Source organism: Eutrigla gurnardus (genome assembly GCF_963514095.1).
Source record: "Eutrigla gurnardus genome assembly, chromosome: 19".
NCBI lineage: Eukaryota > Metazoa > Chordata > Actinopteri > Perciformes > Triglidae > Eutrigla > Eutrigla gurnardus.
Window position 1 is genome coordinate 20792264 of NC_139930.1, and position 26499 is coordinate 20818762.

General features: G+C 42.9%; 3 protein-coding genes across 3 annotated transcripts in view; all 3 read right to left on the reverse strand.

The window, feature by feature from the left end:
- LOC311030186 (uncharacterized protein) overlaps window positions 1-26499 on the reverse strand; it is a 426559-nt gene that overhangs the window by 287653 nt on the left and 112407 nt on the right. The window lies entirely within an intron of this gene.
- LOC311030275 (uncharacterized protein) lies at window positions 3580-8438 on the reverse strand (the record flags this gene model as incomplete). Its single annotated transcript, XM_084035925.1, has 5 exons — window positions 3580-3955; window positions 4097-4246; window positions 4390-4986; window positions 5317-5520; window positions 8430-8438. The coding sequence occupies 5 exons, from the start codon at window positions 8436-8438 to the stop codon at window positions 3584-3586; spliced, it is 1332 nt and encodes a 443-aa protein (XP_083892051.1). The 3' UTR covers window positions 3580-3583.
- The window catches only part of LOC311030189 (protein NLRC3-like), a 171535-nt gene continuing 153456 nt past the window's right edge, over window positions 8421-26499 (reverse strand). Inside the window, exons 13-15 of the mRNA XM_084035819.1 lie at window positions 11876-12049; window positions 11447-11493; window positions 8421-10013 (exon numbers count right to left, since the gene is read on the reverse strand). Coding sequence (XP_083891945.1) covers window positions 9499-10013; window positions 11447-11493; window positions 11876-12049 — 736 coding nt within the window. The 3' untranslated portion in view covers window positions 8421-9498. The remainder of the gene's footprint in view (window positions 10014-11446; window positions 11494-11875; window positions 12050-26499) is intronic.

Sequence of the window (26499 nt, forward strand, 5' to 3'; positions counted from 1 at the left end):
TCACGCCCCTCCCCCTTCTACCACCGAGCTCCTCCATGTATCCAAGTGCTCGTCAGTGCGCGTGCACCAGATTCCTGTGACGCGCCGCTTCCCAGTAGTGCAGCTTGGTGGGCTGCCACTAGGGGGATGATTGACAGGCGTGTCTATCATTTCTGTGAAAGGCCGCCTTGAAAAAGGCGATGCTATCAAGCTAGCCACAACGTCACTCTCATCTTCCGCCATTTAACTCTGTCTCTCAACCGCTCTCACCACTCTGCAGAGATTCGATGTTTGGACTTCATGAAGGCCTACGACAGGGTTCCCCAATTAGTTTTCACTGAGGGCCAAATTATGTCCAGGTTGCCATGTCGAGGGCCAAATTGTCTGTTATTTTTTTCATTGGACCACTAAACATTGTTTTATGTGCAAATGTTATTATTGTTGCTGCTATTATTTGAAGTATTATGATTGTAATGATTAGTACTACCAGTGGTAGTTGGTTGTAGTAGCAGATAGTAGTAGTAGTCATAGCCTGTGTTGAGGGACAGATAAAAAAATGTACACTTGAAAGAAAATAAGTCCAATATCAACGATTTATTTATTTGAATGCCCCTGGAGAATATTTTGATCAACAACAAAAAACAAAAGCACTACAGCAAGTGGTGCACAAGAGGAAAACAATATTGTATAATAGTGGAGTTAATGATTTTTGTTTGCAGCGTCTTGCTGTTGTCTTGTAATTTGCAGACGGTCCCTGCGCACTCGCCCGGCTGCACATAGAGATCAATGTTCTCCGTCCAGACCGGAGGACAGCCTATTTATGTAAAAAATCTGGGTTTTGGTCCTTGTAGCTTGTAGTCTATGATATTACGACGGGAAAGAGGCATCTTTTGTGTTTGAAAACGTTTCTCTTCAGATTTATTGATCCCGAATCTGTGAATATATTTTCAACTTTACCGACTCTTTATTTCACCTTATGGCAGGTTATTAGTTAGTCACTGGGTCCGCACGGGCCGCTAATTGGAGTTGGCTGTCATATATGAACGTAATTGTCAACACATACATACGGACATTTCTTAATTTTTCAACTTTTAAATATCTCTCTCTGTCTCTTATGTATGTTTGGTAATTTCTAGCCTGCTATATTATCAGTTTTGCTTGTGTGTGTATTTTGGGGTGACTGTTTTATTATTTGGTTTTTATCACAAACAACAACAAATAACCATAAAATTTAAAGTAACTAAATGTCAGAAGCACAACACAAATAAACAGTCTCAGCCGGAAAAAACCCAAATATATTCGAGAGGGAACAGGAGGAAGCAAAAAGCTTATTTAGTCCCGCCCCTTCCTCACAAAATCATATCATATGCAATAAAAATTAAAATATTGTCATTCAATAGCCTCAGTTTATTGTTGACTGTTGGCATCCAAGATGATGTCCACTAATATAAAACATGTGTAGCACTTTTAACCCTGATTAATGGATACTCACATCCCTAGGTTCGGTAGGAGTTGGGTGAATGACTCAAAAAGAGGAGTGGTTTGAACAGGTGATATTTTAATATCGATGAGAAATAAAATAATAAACATAAACAACTTGGTTGTTCCCTTTTTCAAAATAATAAGGCGCCAGAAAAGAAAAAAAGAAAAGAAAAGAAAAGAGTCCTGGGACACTGAGCACTCCTGCTCAGCGTTCTTGTGTGTTCCGTTGAGGGGGATCCAATGTGTGTTCTGAGTGTCAATGTCAATTGAGTTTCCTTGTCTTCAGTTTCTTTTATTACTACTACCCGGGTAGGTGAGAAGTGTGTGTGTATATCTTATCTGCTCTCAATGTGTGAGATTCAGATGATCCGGAGTCGTTGAGGTAGGTAGGTTCTGCAGCTGGCCACACTGCTTCTCCAACTTTCTCTCTCGCTCTCAGAATCGCTGGGCTGGGCTCGCCATCTTGTTTGTCTCGTTCTCTCTGTTTCTCAGTTCAGACTAGCAAAGAAAAAAAACAACCTACACAGAAAGTGCATAGGTATAAGAAACTTCATCTGATTCTGTCTATATTTCTTATGAGATCTCATCGTTTTCTAGGTTCACCAAAATTTAGGAAATACATTAGAACACATTAAATTAATTATTATGACTTAAAACAATTAGTTTTGACCATAAATGAAATAAATTATTCATGAATTATCATGTTAACAATGATATTTTTAACAGACACAGTTTATGCATCTTTTTAAACCTCTATTTATCCTTTATAAACAGTTTTTAACTATTTTAATTCACCTTTTTAATATTTAACTCTTGAACATAAAATGAATTACAGTTTTTATACACAAAAGTGCATTTTTCTTCATCAATAAATTAAATATACCACACCAGAATGGTGATGTTACCATTTGCAGTGGCTAATAACACAAATAAACAGTTCGAATGGCATAAAAAATGATTAAACTGCATCTTCTCAATGTAAACCGCATGGAAAATTAGCCTTAGCTTAGCGATTAGCATGGCGACTAGCATTACTAAGCATAAAACAATGGACAAAATAGCATCCCAACCTAGCAGTTAGCATGTCGCGGTTGCTAGTAGCTTTAGCATTTCAAGCTAGCGATCTTTTTACAAAGATAAACTACGGTAGAAATTGCACAAAAGTAACAGAAAAACATTGGAAGGCATCATATGGCATATTTTAAGCAACATAGACCATCATAACCCAAGTTAATAGCACAATAAATGTATTTTTTTCCATCTGAACGGCTACCGAACTAGAAGCTAACTGTGTGCTAACTCACCGGAGTCTCATGCATTTTACTTCACAAAGGGGGTTTTTCCTCGTCGGCTCACGGCTTATCGGGTCTGTCTGCGGACGTCTCTGCCGTTATCCGCAGCTTTCTGCTACTCTTTGCGTCGTGTTTTCTTTGTTTTAGCTACCGACTCCCTCGGTCTGGCTTATGCCTTGAGAGAAAATGGCGTCTCCTCTCAGGTGCAGACTTCACGCGATACCTGACCTAGGTTCACGCCGTATACAAACACTAGCAGGGGAATACTGCCATCTACTGGGGGTTTAGTAGAACTGTCTAAATTACAAATATAGGTTTAGTAACCTGATTTTTCATGCTGGTTACACATGTATTATATAATAGCCAAACCTGTTGTATATTAAGACTTACTCATTTGTATGCATTTTACTTTTGCTTTATGTACTTTCAGATGACAAGAATGAATGCGAGAAGTATGATTTTACTACAACTGCTGAATTGAGTGGCTCAGAAGAGGAGTTAAGGTACTGCCATGTTTATATTGACCTTTGAACTCATCACTCTATTGGTCTTTGAAAAAGCCAAAAATGTAAACCTTGGTGGCTTTTTAAATATCAAAATGCCAAATACCATAGAAGCATATCACACTCTTAGATATGCTGGAATACACATTTAGCAGATAACAGCCAACAGTTTCATTTTTTAGTTTGACTACCTTATAAAATTCCCCTTCACATGGTATAAAACTAAAAGTTCACACAATCTGTCAGTAGCTGTTTGATGCAGAAAGAAGTTTATTATTTATTATTTACATTTAAAAAAAAACATATTAATAAACAGGGTGGATGGTGTTAGGCAGAACGTCCTGCCTCCTCAGACTCCACAGGAACACTATCCAAATCTAAAAGAGGCAGAACATCACGTGGGACCAGATACTGGGCCATGTTGGGGAGTCCGGACACCACACAGCAGCTCAGAGCACTGCGGCCGATCCCCATGTCAGAGACCTCGGACCACTCACCAGTGGTCACGTTGTAGCACTCCACGTTGGTGGAGGTGGTGATGCCGTTGAAGCCCCCGGCAACGAAGATCCGGTCATCGATGACTTCGATGCCGAAGTTGCTGCGAGGGGTCAACATGTGGGACACTTGGTTCCAGGTGTTGCTCCGAGGGTCGTAGACCTCCGCGCTGCGGAGACGGCTGGCGCCATCAAAGCCGCCGACCTTTGGGAGGAAGAGGAAATGAAAAGGTCAAACGGAGATTGAACCAGTTTCTCTGAATCTACAAAAAACAACTGCTGATCAAATCTCTTCACCCTTCAGGTTATGTGTTATGTGAGGGTCAGCAGTGTTTCCTGGACTTACAGCATAGAGGCGGTCTGCATAAGTAATGACGCCGAGCCCACTGCGGGCGCAGGTCATGAGGCCGATGGTCGTCCACTGGTCGGTCTCTGGGTTGTAACACTCAGCGGTCTGCAGGAACTCGTTCCCATTGAAACCACCGCAAACGTAAACCTGGAAAAAACAGGAAAGGACTTTAAAAGGATTTAACAATGAAATGATTTAAGAATTAACACTTTTCTTGGCTTCTACTGGTAATAAATCATCTGAAATATCACTACACAACTGTGAGATAATGTGAGAATTATGAGACCCACCTTGTTGTGGAGCGTCGTGGAGCTGGCGTCACTTCGAACCTCCTGCATGGATGAAATGAGACTCCACTGGTTTGTCTCGGGGTTATAGCGCTCTGCAGTGGAGAGTCGTCGATGCCCGTCGTACCCTCCCATGGCATAGATGCACCCGTTGAGTGTAGTGACGCTCACATAGCAGCGGTGGAAAAACATGGGCGACACCTCATGCCAGGTTTTTGAGCTGAGGTCGAACCTGCACACGCTGTTGAAACACTCCAACCTGTCGAAGCCCCCAACGCAGTAGACGCTCCCGTTGAGGAAGGCGGTGCCATGGTAGGCACGAGGACGCTCCAGATGCTGGGTCAAGCTGATCCAGTCGTTGGTGTGGACGTTGTAGGCCTCGATGCTGTCAGTCGGATCGCCGCCACTCCAGCCTCCGATGGCCAGCAGGACGGCGTTTGGAAGGCGAGGACGGGCGAGATGGTGGTAGACATCAGGCTGGTTTTGCATGACTTCTATGGCTTCCCTGACCATGCGCTGGCAGTCTGCGTTGTTATTCACCAGCTTATTAGACATCACACTGATCCTCATGTACTCTGTACCCATGGAGGCCAGCCGCACCTACAGAGAAAACAGGACAGAATGTTTGAATAGAAGTTCATGGACGGCAGTACTTTAGGCCGGTCCTTTTATCCTACTGAACCAAATCTATTCATAATGTCATCATTATAAGCTGTATTCTGTTTTGGATCCACAGACTTGACAGCAGGATTAGTTTAGTGTCGGTTTTGGTCTCTTCATGGTATTTGTTGACAGTGAGAGCAATATGGAGCATGAAAGCAACATTTCAGGGCAGGACAAATGATTTGACTCTAGAGGTGGCCCTACAGACTACTGTTCAGTCAGGATGAAACCACGGAGAAGAAATCATGTGACAGGAAGTCATCCTACCTTAGATAAGAGCACAGCGATGTGGTCTCTCCTTTCCTGCAGTGAGTGGGCGATCCAGCGGAGGACGGCCTCATACACAGTCCTCTTGTCTCTCACTCTGAGGTCGTCTCTGTTCAGGATGGCACTGAGTTGCTGCACAGAGAGCTGCAGGAACTCTTCAGAGGAAACGAGCTCCTCAAAGTGGTCGACGATGAAGCTGTAGGCCTGGCGGTGCAGTTCGGGATCAAGATGGCCGATGACCCCATCTCCATCCCTCTTTGACGGAACTTAAAATACATGTGCGTGTTCAATTATTTATGATAAATCTGAGTATTATAATGAAATGGATCCTCAATACATTACAAACAGAAATCCACAGTGCACAAATCTAAACCATTTTAGTGGAGATCTTATAATTACTATGCTTATAGTAGATTGATAAAAATAACACAATATATCTTTTGGAAAAGCATGTAGCAAAACATTTTCACCCAATTCTAATCCAATAGTAATAATAACAACAATAATAATAATACATTTTATTGATCAGATTATTGAGAGCTTTGTAAATGATGAGGAGGATCTTGAAGTGGATATGCTGCTTTATTGGGAGCCAGTGAAGGTGTTGCAGGATGGGTGTAACGCATTTCTTTGAGTAACTTACACTTTGACTTCTAAAGAAGTCTCTTATGTCCACTTTTCTTTTTTTTAGACATCCTGACTGCATCTAATTACCAAACACAAATACGCACGCGCGCACATACGCACACGGACACCGATTCAAACGTAAATGTAAATGAAACCTCTGATATTAACATCCTTCTAGCTGACGTCAAGCAGGCAGAACAAACTCCCAACTTCCAGTAGCGGACTCCTGTAGGACTCCTGACCGCAGACTAGCAGACCGGTGTGCAAGCAAGAAGGCGTGACGGCGGGGACGGCCAATCACACAGGCTTCAGCTTGAGCGGCCGTTTTCCGCCTGGTCCTAGTGCTTGACGTGTCTCTGTGTACTATAGCTAACATTAGTTTTTTTCTGCCTTCAATGAAGTAACGCGACACATTTTTTGGCAGTAACGATAACGGCGTTATAATAATGAGATGAGTTATCAATGAGATTACTCCATCCATCCATCCATTGTCTACCGCTTATCCTGTATTTAGGGTCACGGGGGGGGGGGCTGGAGCCGATCCCAGCTGCAATGAGATTACTCGTTACTGAAAAAAGTAACGGCGTTACTAACGCCGCTACTTATAATGCCGTTATTCCCATCACTGTCTATATCTAGGTTTGTCTCTGGGAAACATGGGAGGAACTGTGCTGTGTGCCTGAAGAGGATGAGGATGGCAGGTTTTCTTCTCATTAACTAATGCATGTGTGGATTTACGTATATTATTTGACTAAAGATGTGTTTCTAAAACACTCCTCCTACAGTTGATGCTGATCAGAGTCAGTCCAACTACTTTAAAACATGCCTGGATAAAAGTGATACGTTTACATTCCAGTGTGTTCATTTCCAGGGAGTGGAGTGTGTTCATGCATGTTAGCATGTCTGGCTGCAGGCTGACAGCTTACTGATGACTGGGTTTTGTTGTGTTGGTTTCCTGTTTTATTTTGTAGTCCTTCTGTCTTGTGTTGTCATGTGCTTTGCTTCCTGTCTTGGTTTCACTACTTTTCTGTCTCCCAGCTGTGTCTCATTGTCTCGTCAGCCTTGCCTCTCGTTCTCCACAATCACCATAGCCTGCCCTTGTGTTTCCACACCTGTCTGTCGTTGAACCTAATCCACCCTTATGTATTTAGTCTGTGTTTCCTTTCAATCTTGGCTTGGTCGTCTGTTTTATCCCGGATGTGTGTCCACCACCTGATCTGTCCTGCCTGTGTCCTGGTCTTTGTCTGGATTATTGTTTGAGTTTTGTCCGCTTTGGATTGGATCTTTGTTTTTTTGATAGTGTTTTTGCCCCTGTGGCCTCCCTGAGTTTTTGGACTTATCATTTAAATAAGCATTTTAACTGCATTTGGGTCCATACCTCCTTCAATCATAGTACATCCATGACAAAAACACAACCACATTAACAAAAACACAACCACGTTAACACATTGTGGGAGTCTTTGGCCAAATCCCAATGTCCCCCTAAGGTCTAAGTCCTGAACCCTCAGGGACTTACCCGACGTCACCTGGTAAATGGTTGAGTGTGAGAGGCTGTGAGGACTTGAAATGGTAGAAATACAAATGGGACATCACTCGGATTGTCACTTTACTTTGATGACACAAAATATATTATCTAAAAGTGTTGGGTTTTATTTCACGTTTTACAGCCTGATCTGAACGTCTTCCAGACTCTTATCATCCCAGACCAGACGTAACTCAAATAATGTGTTTACTTCAATAAGCTAAATTAAAATAACTGGTTGATGATTAAACCAGGTGTGTAGGCTATGATGACATGCCTATGATTTCAAGTGTTTTATGTTCCATTTTAAATCTTTAATGTTAAAGTTTCTGCTTAAATGTAATATTCCACACATGTGGTGTCCTCTTTGTTTACCTTTTTTTTTAAGTCCTCCGGGCTTTCCCTGGTAACCCCATGTTTCACGTTGCAACGCTATGAACTGTGGGTAATTCCCTCAGGCAAAGTCAGCATTGATGCTGATTTACGTAAGTGGGCATAAAGGACTCAAAATGTCCACGAGTGAGTCCTCGTGCATTTCACGATGTGACCGTGGGACAGACCTGAACCCTCAGGGACTCAATGGGAACGCACATCAAAGTCCGTGAGTCTGTGAGGGGCGACGTTGGGATTTGGCCTTTTTCTCTGAGGAAGGTTCCTAACTGAAGACGTGATCCAGAAGTAAACAAGTAGCCGCCATGATAAGAGCCGTTCAGATTCTCTAAATGCAAAGGAAAGGAGCTCCAATGATCCTTTCAGAGCTCCTTTAGGATACAACGGACCTTCCTTTACCAAAGGAAAGGAGCTCCAATGATCCTTTCAGATCTCCTTTAGGATACAACAGACCTTCCTTTACCAAAGGAAAGGATCTCCAATGATCCTTTCACGTCTCCTTTAGGATACAACAGACCTTCCTATACAAAAGGAGTTAAAGTGCTACACACCTCGGCCGTTCATGAAAACAAACCATATGCATGTTTAACAATCACTTTCATGCAGACATATAGTAATTGGAATTGTGTTGATAAATGTGTCTATTATAAGTGAAGGAGTTGCATTCATGAAGGACCACAAGTTGCATTTATGGACAGTTTGCAGTCTTGGTTTCGGGACACTCTGGTCTGAGTCTCATCAACGGCCCTAACTTTACCCTCAGGATCTACTTTTAACTCACATTCTTTGTATTATTATTTTATTTGAACATGTTCTCATGTAACTTCCTTATTACACAGAGCTTTTGTCTTTTTATTGTTTCAGTCGTTTGATTTGAATCCACACATTCTCTCATCTTGATCTTAATCAATTTCCTTTTGGAGAATATTATGCGTTACTCACTGCGTCTAGGCCGAGGTGAAGCGGACGATAAAATAGTGGCAAAACGCCTCCGACCTTTATTTGGGTCCGCAGTGTCGGAGTTGCCCAGAGCCGAGATGCAGCCAGCGGACGCTTCTCTTCTTCCAAGCCTGTTGGTGACGCCGGATTCAATTCAACGGAGGTTCACTGCAGCAAAGTCAACATTTATACACGTTCACATGCATCATGCAGCCGTCTTCATCAGCTGGTCTGTGTATCTCTCAACATCACCCAAGAGCAAGCGTTATAAAGCGTTGATGAATGGAAAATCACAGCTGCAGCATCATCATAGTTTATAATTCCTTAGTGGATTTAGCAGGAGCATTTTCTCCAACAATGAAGAAACAGTTTAATATGTTTTTTTATTTGTAATATGTTAAATACATTATGTTTTCTATTCTAATCTGTGTGTGCTCTGTGTTTCATGTTGATGGTTTTCACTGGACAGCAACTAGTTGCTCCAGTCACTAATGCATGTTCCTCAACACGACAAGGTTCAGTCTAAAGACAAAGCCATCCCGATATACTCCATTCATTTAAGTACATTTACACAAGCATTAATACATTTACAACAAGTACAAGGAGGAATGAACCTGACTGATTACAAACTGCAATGTTTTCATTCACATCTTTGCATTGACTCTGAATGTAATCGCACCGCTTTGTGTTTGTTGTGAACAGTTTCAGAGACGCAGAGACACTGATGATCCAGTCCAGACTCTAAACCCAGGATAAAGAGGTTCAGTGAACGTGGTGTTGATGGTGTGGAGGTGGATCAGTTTGTTAGAGGAGACTCTGTAGAAGGTCAAAGTGCCAGCAGGACAGTCCAAGTACACTGCTACCACACCAGAGGAGGAGGAGGAGGAGATGTGTGTTTGTTTTCTTTTGTGACAGACATAGTAACGACCATCAGAACAACTCAGACTCCAGGACTGATCATTCCATCCAAACCCAGTGTCGTTTCCTCTCCTCTTGATTCCTCTGTAACTCACTGATATATCAACCACTCCTCTCCACTTGACCTCCCAGTAACAGCGACCAGTCAGACCGTCTCTACACAGCAGCTGAGGACATGAGACAAATCTGTCTGGATGATCTGGATATGACTGGTTCTTCACATATGTCACCTCCCTGTTGGTGTCGTCCAGTTTGAGTTCTCTGCTGACTGTGTTTGTGTCCAGTTCCAGTTCACAGACATCTGATGGAGAGAACAAACACAATGCAGCTAGAGGTTATTGTTGGAGACAATTGGATGTTTTTTGGTGTGTGTTTTGAAAGCTTAATATATATACTTTGGGTATTAGTATATGACATCACAAGGGGGCGGTAACTTGATGGTGATGGGTCACGTCACCCATTTCATTGATAAATAGACACCGGTGTGTAGTGGTGTGTGTTTTGTTGGATCGCAGAGAAAAACACAGTGTTGGGGAACTAGCAGGAGCAGATTCAGTTATTAATAGATAATTATTAATATCAATACTCAGTCTCAATATAAAGGAGTTTGTACTCAAATGCCAATAATTAATAACTATTAGAATATGAGTACAAACAGTTGAAGGATTTGTGAATTCTTCACAGAGAAGAGGTTGATATCATTCATTCTTATACAACATTAATAAACACAGCAGTATGTTCATAAGGGGTTTATTAACAATAAACAAAGAAATATACACTAAGTCCAAGTGGCCTATCTAACTAAATACTATACAAGTGTGTGTGTGTGTGTGTGTGTGTGTGTGTGTGTGTGTGTGTGTGTGTGTGTGTGTGTCGACCAGTCAGCCATGTGGAGTGGGGGTGTTCTTTGTGGGAGGCCGTGTGGTCCTGCCTGGAGAACAGGTTTCTATATATGTGTATAATTAGTGTAATATATGTAGAGCCGTTAGGAAAGTTGGATTAGTGAGAACGCAACCTGTCTGTTCTGGATCACTGACGATCAACAGACAAAACAAAAACACGACAAAATTACATCGTTGGTCGTAAAAATATCACAGTTTGGCCTTAAATTACTAAAGATGGACACCAGACCAACCTGTGGTCTGGTCTCTGGACTAATGTGAGCTACTATCTAGACCTCTGGGGGACCACAGACAGTCTCTGGTTCCTCCACATAGTCTGGTCTGGTCTCTGGACTAATGTGAGCTACTATCTAGACCTCTGGGGGACCACAGACAGTCTCTGGTTCCTCCACATAGTCTGGTCTGGTCTCTGGACTAATGTGAGCTACTATCTAGACCTCTAGGGGACCACAGACCCAGGAGACAGTATCTGGTTCCTCCATTTAGGATTCAGGGACGTCAGGACGACAGGTGGACGATCTCAACGCTGAGACGCTTTAGAGACACAGAGGAATTTATCTCTTCAGTTGAAATATTTAAACATAAACCCGACTACGTGAATTTTGCGTGTTTGTCTCCGTTGCCGTCCGGCAGGAATTGGCGTCCGTTTGTGTCTCTGCGTTGACTTTGTGTGTAATTGAGTGTGAAAATGTGGCGTTTGCTGTGAACACAACACGACATCTTTACAGCCACGAAGAAACAAACGCTCCATCCTGATAGAAACGTGATCATCGGATTTCAGTCATGAACACGTTCAAATCTGGAGCAGCTGAGTTACTGAAGACATACTCACACTTCCTCACACCAGGTCTCAGTCTCTGCTGTCCCCCATGGTCCACCCTGCAGGAAGACATTCAAAGACCTCAATCAGGTCCACCATTAAACATGAACCCCAGTTCCTCAGTCAGAGACGGAGACACAGTCTGGAGCTGTTGTCCATCTGTCCTCACCTGAGTGTCCAGTCTGAAGTCTTTCCATCTGTCCTCACCTGAGAGTGTCCAGTCTGAAGTCTGTCCATCTGTCCTCACCTGAGAGAGTCCAGTCTGAAGTCTGTCCATCTGTCCTCACCTGAGAGTCCAGTCTGATGTCTGTCCATCTGTCCTCACCTGAGAGTCCAGTCTGAAGTCTGTCCATCTGTCCTCACCTGAGAGTCCAGTCTGATGTCTGTCCATCTGTCCTCACCTGAGAGTGTCCAGTCTGATGTCTGTCCATCTGTCCTCACCTGAGAGTGTCCAGTCTCCAGTGTGGACCCTCCAGTCCAGCAGACAGCAGCTTGACTCCTGAGTCTCCTGGATGATTGTAGCTCAGGTCCAGCTGTCTCAGATAGGAGGGGTTGGAGTCCAGAGCTGAGGCCAGAGAAGAACAGCCGTCCTCTGTGATCAAACAACCTGACAGACTGAAGACACACACACTTCTGTCACTTCTGGGGACTTTACATAGACTTATGTCCATTTGTCCACTTTTTAAAATGAGAAAAAGTGATATTTGTCTTTTGTTGTGTTGATGTTGTACTGGGTGGGATAAGCGTGGCTGAGTGATGGACAGCGATGGACAGAGGAGGACGTTAAAAGAAAGACAAGAGACGAGCTGAAATGATTGAGAGAGAAATTGAAGCGTTAGAAAAGAGAAGAAACAACAGTTGAAACAGTCTATGTGGTCTGTCTTCAGACCTGGTGTGCCAACAAAGATCTGGTATTGATTTTAAACCATCTAGCAAAGAAAAAAGGCTGGAATTCAATAACATTTCAACAATGTAGTTATAGTTTTCATATTGAACTGGAGGAATTATGAATAACAAGTACTCTGATAATAACAGTAAAATACAAACACAGCTTTGAAAATGTGCTTCTTAAGAGTCTCAGAACATATGAGGCATTCAGGTGTTCAACTGCCAGTTGGAAGAAAAGAGTCTTGATTCAAAGCTCTGTTCTCACTGTCAGCGTTCCTCTTTGAGAGCAGCCGTGTGAACTTATCTATCGGCTCTAGATCTCACCGACCTGACTGACCTTTATCACCTCCACTCTCTGATCCATCTGTCAGCTGTCAGTGAGTCTCGTCAGTTGTCACCATAGAAACGTCACTCACAGAAACTCCAGTTTGCACAGATTTGATTAAGTTCAGAGTTAACGTTTCACCCCGTTGCATTACTGGGTAATTTAGTGTTTGTGAGTAGCAACCAGTGAGATGATTTAGCCTCCAACCATCTGAACCAGTGTAGTGATGCTAACGCTGCAGCAGTAAAATGGAAACGCTCCGTCATCATTTAATAATTCTCAATGATCTATCAGTTATGGGTCTGGGTCCTGATAGGACGGGGTCTGGGTCTGGATCTGGGCCAAGCTCCACCTCTTAGTGACCCTTGCTATAGGCAGTGTTGGGCAAGTTACTTCAAAAGCGTAATGCATTATTTATTAGGGAGGCAGTGCTAAGCACAGCCACCTACTGTTTGCAGAGACAAACAGTAGGTGGCTGTGCGAAGCACAGCCACCTATTGTTATCCTGCGTGTTTCTTCTTATTAGGGAGGCAGTGCTAAGCACAGCCACCTACTGTTTGCAGAGACAAACAGTAGGTGGCTGTGCGAAGCACAGCCACCTATTGAAATCCTACGTGTTTTTTAGGGAGGCAGTGCTAAGCACAGCCACCTACTGTTTGCAGAGACAAACAGTAGGTGGCTGTGCGAAGCACAGCCACCTATTGTTATCCTGCGTGTTTTTTCTTCATATTATTATTCCTCTTCTTACCTTTTTTTGATTCCCTAAAACTGCCAAACAAAAACGAGCACCTACGCGAATGTTACATCAAAACGTGCGCCTTGATCGGGATCGGTGTGCTACTAAAAAGAAGTCCAGAATATTAATTTTTCGCGACGTAAGTCGCGAAAAACCACCGAAATTTCCCCATTGAAATGAATGGGACGAGCGAAAAAAAAAAAGCAGAAAAGGTAGCTTTTCACACGCCTGCTGCACAGGCATACTTTCACCTAGAAGCTCCATTTAAACTCTAAAACGTAGACACAAGTCTTGTGTGCTGGTGTGCCAATCCGCGTTTCAATAGCTCATATAGTTTTTGATCAATCACTGTTCAATGACCATGATCGTTTTGGGAGAAATCGTGAGATTATAATGGGTGTGTATTGCGCGGAACCTTCTGGGCTAGAGTGCGTGACATCATCAGTTAGAGTGTGGGGGCTTCTCAGATCTTTTTCCTTTCCAAACTCCTCCCGGCCACAATCCTCACTCTACAGACGTGATATTTTCCAATTTTGTAGACAAACTTGTCCTGTCGCTCACAATGTGCTCAAAAAGTCTGTGCGATTTACAGAATTTGAACTAGCAACCTCTAAGCGCGGCCAAGTCAGGTTTTCTCGTCATCCGCTCCAATGTTAATTGAGAAGCAGATTTTAAAAGAAACCTGATCTGAACAGCATTTCTAACTCGCCCTAGCGTCCACATTTCTGACACTAGGAAAAAATAAAAGTCATCAGTGTCTTCAGCCGAGTCTCGTGGCGCTAATGGTGCGAAAATTTTGGCGATAGGAGTTTCGGTGTGAGCGTGGCATGCTTTTGTTCGGACCCATGCGCAGAGGGGGAATTGAGCGATAGAGAGAAGCAGAGAGACGCTCCAAAGCAGTCATACACACGCAGCAAGGGCCGTTGCCATGGTGACAGCACTGTGTGGCACTGATCTTCATAACTGACAGCAGGTGTGCTCTGATTGGAGGACAGGAATGTACTAAAACTACATTAGTAGTGGGATATGTAGTTTTTTTAGTCAAACCTCTTCAGCTCAGCCATACTTTCACCTAGACACTCCATTTAAACTTTAAAATGAGACACAAGTACTGGCAAACAGTTGAGTGCGAAGCACTCAACTGTTTGACAATACATTGTACCTAGTAGTTCTCAGTACTTGAGACTCAGTAGTACTCGGGAGTACTCGGTAGTACTCGGTAGTACTCGCTAGTACTTGAGTGACAGCTGAGTTCAGTGACCTGTACAGGGAAACAGTTGAGTGCGAAGCACTCAACTGTTTGACAATACATTGTACCTACTAGTTCTCAGTACTTGAGTCTCAGTAGTACTCGTTAGTACTTGGTAGTACTCGGTAGTACTTGAGTGACAGCTGAGTTCAGTGACATGTACTGGGAAACAGTTGAGTGCGAAGCACTCAACTGTTTGACAATACATTGTACCTAGTAGTTCTCAGTACTTGAGACTCAGTAGTACTCGGTAGTACTTGGTAGTACTCGGTAGTACTCGCTAGTACTCGGTAGTACTTGAGTGACAGCTGAGTTCAGGGCATATTTTCACCTAGAAACTCCATTTAAACTTTAAAATGGAGACACGAGTGGTGTGCTCTGATTGGTGGACAGGAATGTACTAAAAACTACATTTAGTAGTGGGAAATGTAGTTTTTTTAGTCAAACCTCTTCAGCTCAGCCATACTTTCACCTAGAAACTCCATTTAAACTTTAAAATGGAGTACTCGGTAGTACTTGAGTGACAGCTGAGTTCAGTCACCTGTACCTAGTAGTTCTCAGTACTTGAGACTCAGTAGTACTCGGTAGTACTTGGTAGTACTCGCTAGTACTCGCTAGTACTCGGTAGTACTCGGTAGTACTTGACTGACAGCTGAGTTCAATGACATGTACTGGGAAACAGTTGAGTGCGAAGCACTCAACTGTTTGACAATACATTGTACCTAGTAGTTCTCAGTACTTGAGACTCAGTATTACTCGGGAGTACTCGGGAGTACTCGGTAGTACTCGGTAGTACTCGCTAGTACTTGAGTGACAGCTGAGTTCAGTGACCTGTACAGGGAAACAGTTGAGTGCGAAGCACTCAACTGTTTTACAATACATTGTACCTAGTAGATCTCAGTACTTGAGACTCAGTCGTACTCGGGAGTACTCAGTAGTACTCGGTAGTACTCGCTAGTACTCGCTAGTACTTGAGTGACAGCTGAGTTCAGTGACCTGTACCTAGTAGTTCTCAGTACTTGAGTCTCAGTAGTACTCGCTAGTACTCGGTAGTACTCGGTAGTACTCGGTAGTACTCGGTAGTACTTGAGTGACAGCTGAGTTCAGTGATCTGTACAGGGAAACAGTTGAGTGCGAAGCACTCAACTGTTTGACAATACATTGTACCTAGTAGTTCTCAGTACTTGAGTCTCAGTACTACTCGCTAGTACTCGCTAGTACTCGGTAGTACTCGGTAGTACTTGAGTGGCAGCTGAGTTCAGTGACATGTACTGGGAAACAGTTGAGTGCGAAGCACTCAACTGTTTGACAATACATTTTACCTAGTAGTTCTCAGTACTTGAGACTCAGTAGTACTCGGTAGTACTTGGTAGTACTCGCTAGTACTCGCTATTACTCGCTAGTACTCGGTAGTACTTGAGTGACAGCTGAGTTCAGGGCATATTTTCACCTAGAAACTCCATTTAAACTTTAAAATGGAGACACGAGTGGTGTGCTCTGATTGGTGGACAGGAATGTACTAAAAACTACATTTAGTATTGGGAAATGTAGTTTTTTTAGTCAAACGTCTTCTGCTCGGTCATACTTTCACCTAGAAACTCCATTTAAACTTTAAAATGGAGACACGAGTGGTGTGCTCTGATTGGTGGACAGGAATGTACTAAAAACTACATTTAGTAGTGGGAAATGTAGTTTTTTTATTCAAACGTCGTCTGCTCGGGCATACTCTCACCTAGAAACTCCGTTTAAACTTTAAAATGGAGACACGAGTGGTGTGCTCTGATTAGTGGACAGGAATGTACTAAGAACTACATTAAGTAGTGGGAAATGTAGTTTTTTTAGTCAAACGTCTTCTTCTCGTCCATACTTTCACCTAGAAACTCCATTTAAACTTTAAAATGGAGACACGAGTGGTGTGCTCTGATTGGTGGACAGGAATCTACTAAAAACTACATTTAGTAGTGGGAAATGTAGTTTTTTTAGTCAAACGTCTTCTGCTCGGTCATTCTTTCACCTAGAAACTCCATTTAAACTTTAAAATGGAGACACGAGTGGTGTGCTCTGATTGGTGGACAGGAAGGTACTAAAAACTACATTTAGTAATGGGAAATGTAGTTTTTTTAGTCAAACGTCTTCTGCTCGGTCATTCTTTCACCTAGAAACTCCGTTTAAACTTTAAAATGGAGACACGAGTGGTGTGCTCTGATTGGTGGACAGGAATGTACTAAAAACTACATTGAGTATTGGGAAATGTAGTTTTTTTAGTCAAACGTCTTCTGCTCGGTCATTCTTTCACCTAGAAACTCCGTTTAAACTTTAAAATGGAGACACGAGTGGTGTGCTCTGATTGGTGGACAGGAATGTACTAAGAACTACATTTAGTAGTGGGAAATGTAGTTTTTTTAGTCAAACGTCTTCTGCTCGGTCATTCTTTCACCTAGAAACTCCGTTTGAACTTTAAACTTTTACAGACACACCCCCGGGCGGCGGCCCACTGCCTCCCTCTCAAAATTTCCCGGCGGGGGAATTTTCTAGTTTCTTCATATTATTATTCCTCTTCTTACCTTTTTTTGATTCCCTAAAACTGCCAAACAAAAACGAGCACCTACGCGAATGTTACATCAAAACGTGCGCCTTGATCGGGATCGGTGTGCTACTAAAAAGAAGTCCAGAATATTAATTTTTCGCGACGTAAGTCGCGAAAAACCACCGAAATTTCCCCATTGAAATGAATGGGACGAGCGAAAAAAAAAAAGCAGAAAAGGTAGCTTTTCAAACGCCTGCTGCACAGGCATACTTTCACCTAGAAGCTCCATTTAAACTCTAAAACGTAGACACAAGTCTTGTGTGCTGGTGTGCCAATCCGCGTTTCAATAGCTCATATAGTTTTTGATCAATCACTGTTCAATGACCATGATCGTTTTGGGAGAAATCATGAGATTATAATGGGTGTGTATTGCGCGGAACCTTCTGGGCTAGAGTGCGTGACATCATCAGTTAGAGTGTGGGGGCTTCTCAGTAGATTTTTCTTTCCAAACTCCTCCCGGCCACAGTCTTCACTCTACAGACGTGATATTTTCCAATTTTGTAGACAAACTTGTCCTGTCTCTCACAATGTGCTCAAAAAGTCTGTGCGATTTACAGAATTTGAACTAGCAACCTCTAAGCGCGGCCAAGTCAGGTTTTCTCGTCATCCGCTCCAATGTTAATTTAGAAGCAGATTTTCAAAGAAACCTGATCTGAACAGCATTTCTAACTCGCCCTAGCGTCCACATTTCTGACACTAGGAAAAAATAAAAGTCATCAGTGTCTTCAGCCGAGTCTCGTGGCGCTAACGGTGCGAAAATTTTGGCGATAGGAGTTTCGGTGTGAGCGTGGCATGCTTTTGTTCGGACCCATGCGCAGAGGGGGAATTGAGCGATAGAGAGAAGCAGAGAGACGCTCCAAAGCAGTCATACACACGCAGCAAGGGCCGTTGCCATGGTGACAGCACTGTGTGGCACTGATCTTCATAACTGACAGCAGGTGTGCTCTGATTGGAGGACAGGAATGTACTAAAACTACATTAGTAGTGGGATATGTAGTTTTTTTAGTCAAACCTCTTCAGCTCAGCCATACTTTCACCTAGAAACTCCTTTTAAACTTTAAAGTGAGACACAAGTACTGGCATACAGTTGAGTGCGAAGCACTCAACTGTTTGCAAGTACATTGTACCTAGTAGTTCTCAGTACTTGAGTCTCAGTAGTACTCGGTAGTACTCGGTAGTACTCGGTAGTACTTGAGTGACAGCTGAGTTCAGTGACCTGTACAGGGAAACAGTTGAGTGCGAAGCACTCAACTGATTGACAATACATTGTACCTAGTAGTTCTCAGTACTTGAGACTCAGTAGTACTCGGTAGTACTCGGTAGTACTCGGTAGTACTCGCTAGTACTTGAGTGACAGCTGAGTTCAGTGACCTGTACAGGGAAACAGTTGAGTGCGAAGCACTCAACTGTTTGCAAGTACATAGTACCTACTAGTTCTCAGTACTTGAGTCTCAGTAGTACTCGGTAGTACTTGGTAGTACTCGGTAGTACTTGAGTGACAGCTGAGTTCAGTGACATGTACTGGGAAACAGTTGAGTGCGAAGCACTCAACTGTTTGACAATACATTGTACCTAGTAGTTCTCAGTACTTGAGACTCAGTAGTACTCGGTAGTACTTGGTAGTACTCGGTAGTACTCGCTAGTACTCGGTAGTACTTGAGTGACAGCTGAGTTCAGGGCATATTTTCACCTAGAAACTCCATTTAAACTTTAAAATGGAGACACGAGTGGTGTGCTCTGATTGGTGGACAGGAATGTACTAAGAACTACATTTAGTAGTGGGAAATGTAGTTTTTTTAGTCAAACGTCTTCTTCTCGTCCATACTTTCACCCAGAAACTCCATTTAAACTTTAAAATGGAGACACGAGTGGTGTGCTCTGATTGGTGGACAGGAATGTACTAAGAACTACATTTAGTAGTGGGAAATGTAGTTTTCTTAGTCAAACGTCTTCTTCTCGTCCATACTTTCACCTAGAAACTCCATTTAAACTTTAAAATGGAGACACGAGTGGTGTGCTCTGATTGGTGGACAGGAATGTACTAAAAACTACATTTAGTAATGGGAAATGTAGTTTTTTTAGTCAAACGTCGTCTGCTCGGGCATACTTTCACCTAGAAACTCCATTTAAACTTTAAAATGGAGACACGAGTGGTGTGCTCTGATTGGTGGACAGGAATGTACTAAAAACTACATTTAGTAGTGGGAAATGTAGTTTTTTTAGTCAAACGTCGACTGCTCGGGCATACTTTCACCTAGAAACTCCGTTTGAACTTTAAACTTTTACCCCCGGGCGGCGGCCCACTGCCTCCCTCTCAAAATTTCCCGGCGGGGGAATTTTCTAGTTAGGGAGGCAGTGCTAAGCACAGCCACCTACTGTTTGCAGAGACAAACAGTAGGTGGCTGTGCGAAGCACAGCCACCTATTGTTATCCTGCGTGTTTTTTCTTATTATTCTTCCTCTTACCCGCTTTTTTTGATTCGCTAAAACTACCAAACAAAAACGAGCACCTACGCGAATGTAACATCAAAACGTGCGCCTTGATCGCGATCGGTGTGCTACTTCAAAAATGTCCAGAATATTAATTTTTCGCGACGCTAGTCGCGAAAAACCAACGAAATTTTCCCATTGAAATGAATGGGACGAGCGAAAAAAAAAAAGCATAAATTGTAGCTTTTCAAACGCCTGCTGCGCAGTCATACTTTCACCTAGAAGCTCCATTTAAACTCTAAAACGTAGACACAAGTCTTGTGTCCTGGTGTGTCAATCCGCGTTTCAATAGCTCATATAGTTTTTGATCAATCACTGTTCAATGACCATGATCGTTTTGGGAGAAATCCTGAGATTACAATGGGTGTGTATTGCGCGGAACCTTCTGGGCTAGAGTGCGTGACATCATCGCTTAGAGTGTGGGGGCTTCTCAGTGTTTTTTTCTTTCCAAACTCCTCCCGGCCACAATCTTCACTCTACAGACGTGATATTTTCCAATTTTGTAGACAAACTTGTCCTGTCTCTCACAATGTGCTCAAAAAGTCTGTGCGATTTACAGAATTTGAACTAGCAACCTCTAAGCGCGGCCAAGTCAGGTTTTCTCGTCATCCGCTCCAATGTTAATTTAGAAGCAGATTTTCAAAGAAACCTGATCTGAACAGCATTTCTAACTCGCCCTAGCGTCCACATTTCTGACACTAGGAAAAAATAAAAGTCATCAGTGTCTTCAGCCGAGTCTCGTGGCGCTAACGGTGCGAAAATTTTGGCGATAGGAGTTTCGGTGTGAGCGTGGCAAGCTTTTGTTCGGACCCATGCGCAGAGGGGGAATTGAGCGTTAGAGAGAAGCAGAGAGACGCTCCAAAGCAGTCATACACACGCAGCAAGGGCCGTTGCCATGGTGACAGCACTGTGTGGCACTGATTTTCATAACTGACAGCAGGTGTGCTCTGATTGGAGGACAGGAATGTACTAAAACTACATTAGTAGTGGGATATGTAGTTTTTTTAGTCAAACCTCTTCAGCTCAGCCATACTTTCACCTAGAAACTCCATTTAAACTTTAAAATGGAGTACTCGGTAGTACTTGAGTGACAGCTGAGTTCAGTGACCTGTACCTAGTAGTTCTCAGTACTTGAGTCTCAGTAGTACTCGCTAGTACTCGGTAGTACTTGAGTGACAGCTGAGTTCAGTGACCTGTACAGGGAAACAGTTGAGTGCGAAGCACTCAACTGTTTGACAATACATTGTACCTAGTAGTTCTCAGTACTTGAGTCTCAGTACTACTCGCTAGTACTCGCTAGTACTCGGTAGTACTCGGTAGTACTTGAGTGGCAGCTGAGTTCAGTGACATGTAATGGCTAACAGTTGAGTGCGAAGCACTCAACTGTTTGACAATACATTGTACCTAGTAGTTCTCAGTACTTGAGTCTCAGTACTACTCGCTAGTACTCGCTAGTACTCGGTAGTACTCGGTAGTACTTGAGTGGCAGCTGAGTTCAGTGACATGTACTGGGAAACAGTTGAGTGCGAAGCACTCAACTGTTTGACAATACATTGTACCTAGTAGTTCTCAGTACTTGAGACTCAGTAGTACTCGGTAGTACTTGGTAGTACTCGGTAGTACTTGAGTGACAGCTGAGTTCAGTGACATGTACTGGGAAACAGTTGAGTGCGAAGCACTCAACTGTTTGACAATACATTGTACCTAGTAGTTCTCAGTACTTCAGACTCAGTAGTACTCGGTAGTACTCGGTAGTACTCGCTAGTACTCGGTAGAACTTGAGTGACAGCTGAGTTCAGGGCATATTTTCACCTAGAAACTCCATTTAAACTTTAAAATGGAGACACGAGTGGTGTGCTCTGATTGGTGGACAGGAATGTACTAAGAACTACATTTAGTAGTGGGAAATGTAGTTTTTTTAGTCAAACGTCTTCTTCTCGTCCATACTTTCACCTAGAAACTCCATTTGAACTTTAAAATGGAGACACGAGTGGTGTGCTCTGATTGGTGGACAGGAATGTACTAAAAACTACATTTAGTAGTGGGAAATGTAGTTTTTTTAGTCAAACGTCTTCTTCTCGTCCATACTTTCACCCAGAAACTCCATTTAAACTTTAAAATGGAGACACGAGTGGTGTGCTCTGATTGGTGGACAGGAATGTACTATAAACTACATTTAGTATTGGGAAATGTAGTTTTTTTAGTCAAACGTCTTCTTCTCGTCCATACTTTCACCTAGAAACTCCATTTAAACTTTAAAATGGAGACACGAGTGGTGTGCTCTGATTGGTGGACAGGAATGTACTAAAAACTACATTTAGTAGTGGGAAATGTAGTTTTTTTAGTCAAACGTCTTCTGCTCGGTCATTCTTTCACATACAAACTCCGTTTAAACTTTAAACTTTTACCCCCGGGCGTCGGCCCACTGCCTCCCTCTCAAAATTTCCCGGCGGGGGAATTTTCTAGTTCTTATTCTTCCTCTTCCTCTTTTTTTTTGATTCCCTAAAACTGCCAAACAAAAACGAGCACCTACGCGAATGTTACATCAAAACGTGCGCCTTGATCGGGATCGGTGTGCTATTTAAAAGAAGTCCAGAATATTAATTTTTCGCGACGTAAGTCGCGAAAAACCACCGAAATTTCCCCATTGAAATGAATGGGATTAGTAAAAAATGAGCGAAAAAAACAAAACAGAAAATGTAGCTTTTCAAACGCCTGCTGCGCAGTCATACTTTCACCTAGAAACTCCATTTAAACTCTAAAACGTAGACACAAGTCTTGTGTCCTGGTGTGTCAATTCGCGTTTCAATAGCTCATATAGTTTTTGATCAATCACTGTTCAATGACCATGATCGTTTTGGGAGAAATCGTGAGATTATAATGGGTGTGTATTGCGCGGAACCTTCTGGGCTAGAGTGCGTGACATCATCAGTTAGAGTGTGGGGGCTTCTCAGTAGATTTTTCTTTCCAAACTCCTCCCGGCCACAGTCTTCACTCTACAGACGTGATATTTTCCAATTTTGTAGACAAACTTGTCCTGTCGCTCACAATGTGCTCAAAAAGTCTGTGCGATTTACAGAATTTGAACTAGCAACCTCTAAGCGCGGCCAAGTCAGGTTTTCTCGTCATCCGCTCCAATGTTAATTTAGAAGCAGATTTTCAAAGAAACCTGATCTGAACAGCATTTCTAACTCGCCCTAGCGTCCACATTTCTGACACTAGGAAAAAATAAAAATCATCCGTGTCTTCAGCCGAGTCTCGTGGCGCTAACGGTGCGAAAATTTTGGCGATAGGAGTTTCGGTGTGAGCGTGGCATGCTTTTGTTCGGACCCATGCGCAGAGGGGGAATTGAGCGATAGAGAGAAGCAGAGAGACGCTCCAAAGCAGTCATACACACGCAGCAAGGGCCGTTGCCATGGTGACAGCACTGTGTGGCACTGATCTTCATAACTGACAGCAGGTGTGCTCTGATTGGAGGACAGGAATGTACTAAAACTACATTAGTAGTGGGATATGTAGTTTTTTTAGTCAAACCTCTTCAGCTCAGCCATACTTTCACCTAGACACTCCATTTAAACTTTAAAATGAGACACAAGTACTGGCATACAGTTGAGTGCGAAGCACTCAACTGTTTGCAAGTACATTGTACCTAGTAGTTCTCAGTACTTGAGTCTCAGTAGTACTCGGTAGTACTCGGTAGTACTCGGTAGTACTTGAGTGACAGCTGAGTTCAGTGACCTGTACAGGGAAACAGTTGAGTGCGAAGCACTCAACTGATTGACAATACATTGTACCTAGTAGTTCTCAGTACTTGAGACTCAGTAGTACTCGGTAGTACTCGGTAGTACTCGCTAGTACTTGAGTGACAGCTGAGTTCAGTGACCTGTACAGGGAAACAGTTGAGTGCGAAGCACTCAACTGTTTGACAATACATTGTACCTAGTAGTTCTCAGTACTTGAGTCTCAGTAGTACTCGGTAGTACTTGGTAGTACTCGGTAGTACTCGGTAGTACTTGAGTGACAGCTGAGTTCAGTGACCTGTACAGGGAAACAGTTGAGTGCGAAGCACTCAACTGTTTGACAATACATTGTACCTAGTAGTTCTCAGTACTTGAGACTCAGTAGTACTCGGTGGTACTTGGTAGTACTCGGTAGTACTTGAGTGACAGCTGAGTTCAGTGACCTGTATTGGCTAATACAGGTCACTGTATTAGCCAATACAGTGTATTGTCAAACAGAAGCACTCAACTGTTTGACAATACATTGTACCTAGTAGTTCTCAGTACTTGAGTCTCAGTACTACTCGCTAGTACTCGCTAGTACTCGGTAGTACTCGGTAGTACTTGGTAGTACTCGGTAGTACTTGAGTGACAGCTGAGTTCAGTGACATGTACTGGGAAACAGTTGAGTGCGAAGCACTCAACTGTTTGACAATACATTGTACCTACTAGTTCTCAGTACTTGAGACTCAGTAGTACTCGGTAGTACTTGAGTGACAGCTGAGTTCAGTGACATGTATTGGCTAACAGTTGAGTGCGAAGCACTCAACTGTTTTACAATACATTGTACCTAGTAGTTCTCAGTACTTGAGTCTCAGTAGTACTCGGTAGTACTCGGTAGTACTTGAGTGACAGCTGAGTTCAGTGACCTGTACAGGGAAACAGTTGAGTGCGAAGCACTCAACTGTTTGACAATACATTGTACCTAGTAGTTCTCAGTACTTGAGTCTCAGTAGTACTCGGTAGTACTTGGTAGTACTCGGTAGTACTTGAGTGACAGCTGAGTTCAGTGACATGTACTGGGAAACAGTTGAGTGCGAAGCACTCAACTGTTTGACAATACATTGTACCTAGTAGTTCTCAGTACTTGAGACTCAGTAGTACTCGGTAGTACTTGGTAGTACTCGGTAGTACTCGCTAGTACTCGGTAGTACTTGAGTGACAGCTGAGTTCAGGGTATATTTTCACCTAGAAACTCCATTTAAACTTTAAAATGGAGACACGAGTGGTGTGCTCTGATTGGTGGACAGGAATGTACTAAAAACTACATTTAGTAGTGGGAAATGTAGTTTTTTTAGTCAAACGTCTTTTGCTCGGTCATACTTTCACCTAGAAACTCCATTTAAACTTTAAAATGGAGACACGAGTGGTGTGCTCTGATTGGTGGACAGGAATGTACTAAGAACTACATTTAGTAGTGGGAAATGTAGTTTTTTTAGTCAAACGTCTTCTTCTCGTCCATACTTTCACCTAGAAACTCCATTTAAACTTTAAAATGGAGACACGAGTGGTGTGCTCTGATTGGTGGACAGGAATGTACTAAAAACTACATTTAGTAGTGGGAAATGTAGTTTTTTTAGTCAAACGTCTTCTGCTCGGTCATTCTTTCACCTAGAAACTCCGTTTAAACTTTAAACTTTTACCCCCGGGCGGCGGCCCGCTGCCTCCCTCTCAAAATTTCCCGGCGGGGGAATTTTCTAGTTAGGGAGGCAGTGCTAAGCACAGCCACCTACTGTTTGCAGAGACAAACAGTAGGTGGCTGTGCGAAGCACAGCCACCTACCGAAGCACTCAACTGTTTGCAAGTACATTGTACCTAGTAGTTCTCAGTACTTGAGTCTCAGTAGTACTCGGTAGTACTTGGTAGTACTCGGTAGTACTCGGTAGTACTTGAGTGACAGCTGAGTTCAGTGACATGTACTGGGAAACAGTTGAGTGCGAAGCACTCAACTGTTTGACAATACATTGTACCTAGTAGTTCTCAGTACTTGAGACTCAGTAGTACTCGGTAGTACTCGGTAGTACTCGCTAGTACTTGAGTGACAGCTGAGTTCAGTGACCTGTACAGGGAAACAGTTGAGTGCGAAGCACTCAACTGTTTGACAATACATTGTACCTAGTAGTTCTCAGTACTTGAGACTCAGTAGTACTCGGTAGTACTTGGTAGTACTCGGTAGTACTCGCTAGTACTCGCTAGTACTCGCTAGTACTCGGTAGTACTTGAGTGACAGCTGAGTTCAGAGCATATTTTCACCTAGAAACTCCATTTAAACTTTAAAATGGAGACACGAGTGGTGTGCTCTGATTGGTGGATAGGAATGTACTAAAAACTACATTTAGTAGTGGGATATGTAGTTTTTTTAATCAAACGTCTTCTGCTCGGTCATACTTTCACCTAGAAACTCCATTTAAACTTTAAAATGGAGACACGAGTGGTGTGCTCTGATTGGTGGACAGGAAGGTACTAAAAACTACATTTAGTAGTGGGAAATGTAGTTTTTTTACTCAAACGTCTTCTGCTCGGTCATTCTTTCACCTAGAAACTCCGTTTAAACTTTAAACTTTTACCCCCGGGCGGCGGCCCACTGCCTCCCTCTCAAAATTTCCCGGCGGGGGAATTTTCTAGTTTCTTCTTATTATTCCTCTTCTTACCTTTTTTTGATTCCCTAAAACTGCCTAACAAAAACTAGCACCTACGCGAATGTTACATCAAAACGTGCGCCTTGATCGGGATCGGTGTGCTATTTAAAAGAAGTCCAGAATATTCATTTTTCGCGACGTAAGTCGCGAAAAACCACTGAAATTTCCCCATTGAAATGAATGGGACGAGCGAAAAAAACAAAACAGAAAATGTAGCTTTTCAAACGCCTGCTGCTCAGTCATACTTTCACCTAGAAACTCCATTTAAACTCTAAAACGTAGACACAAGTCTTGTGTCCTGGTGTGTCAATCCGCGTTTCAATAGCTCATATAGTTTTTGATCAATCACTGTTCAATGACCATGATCGTTTTG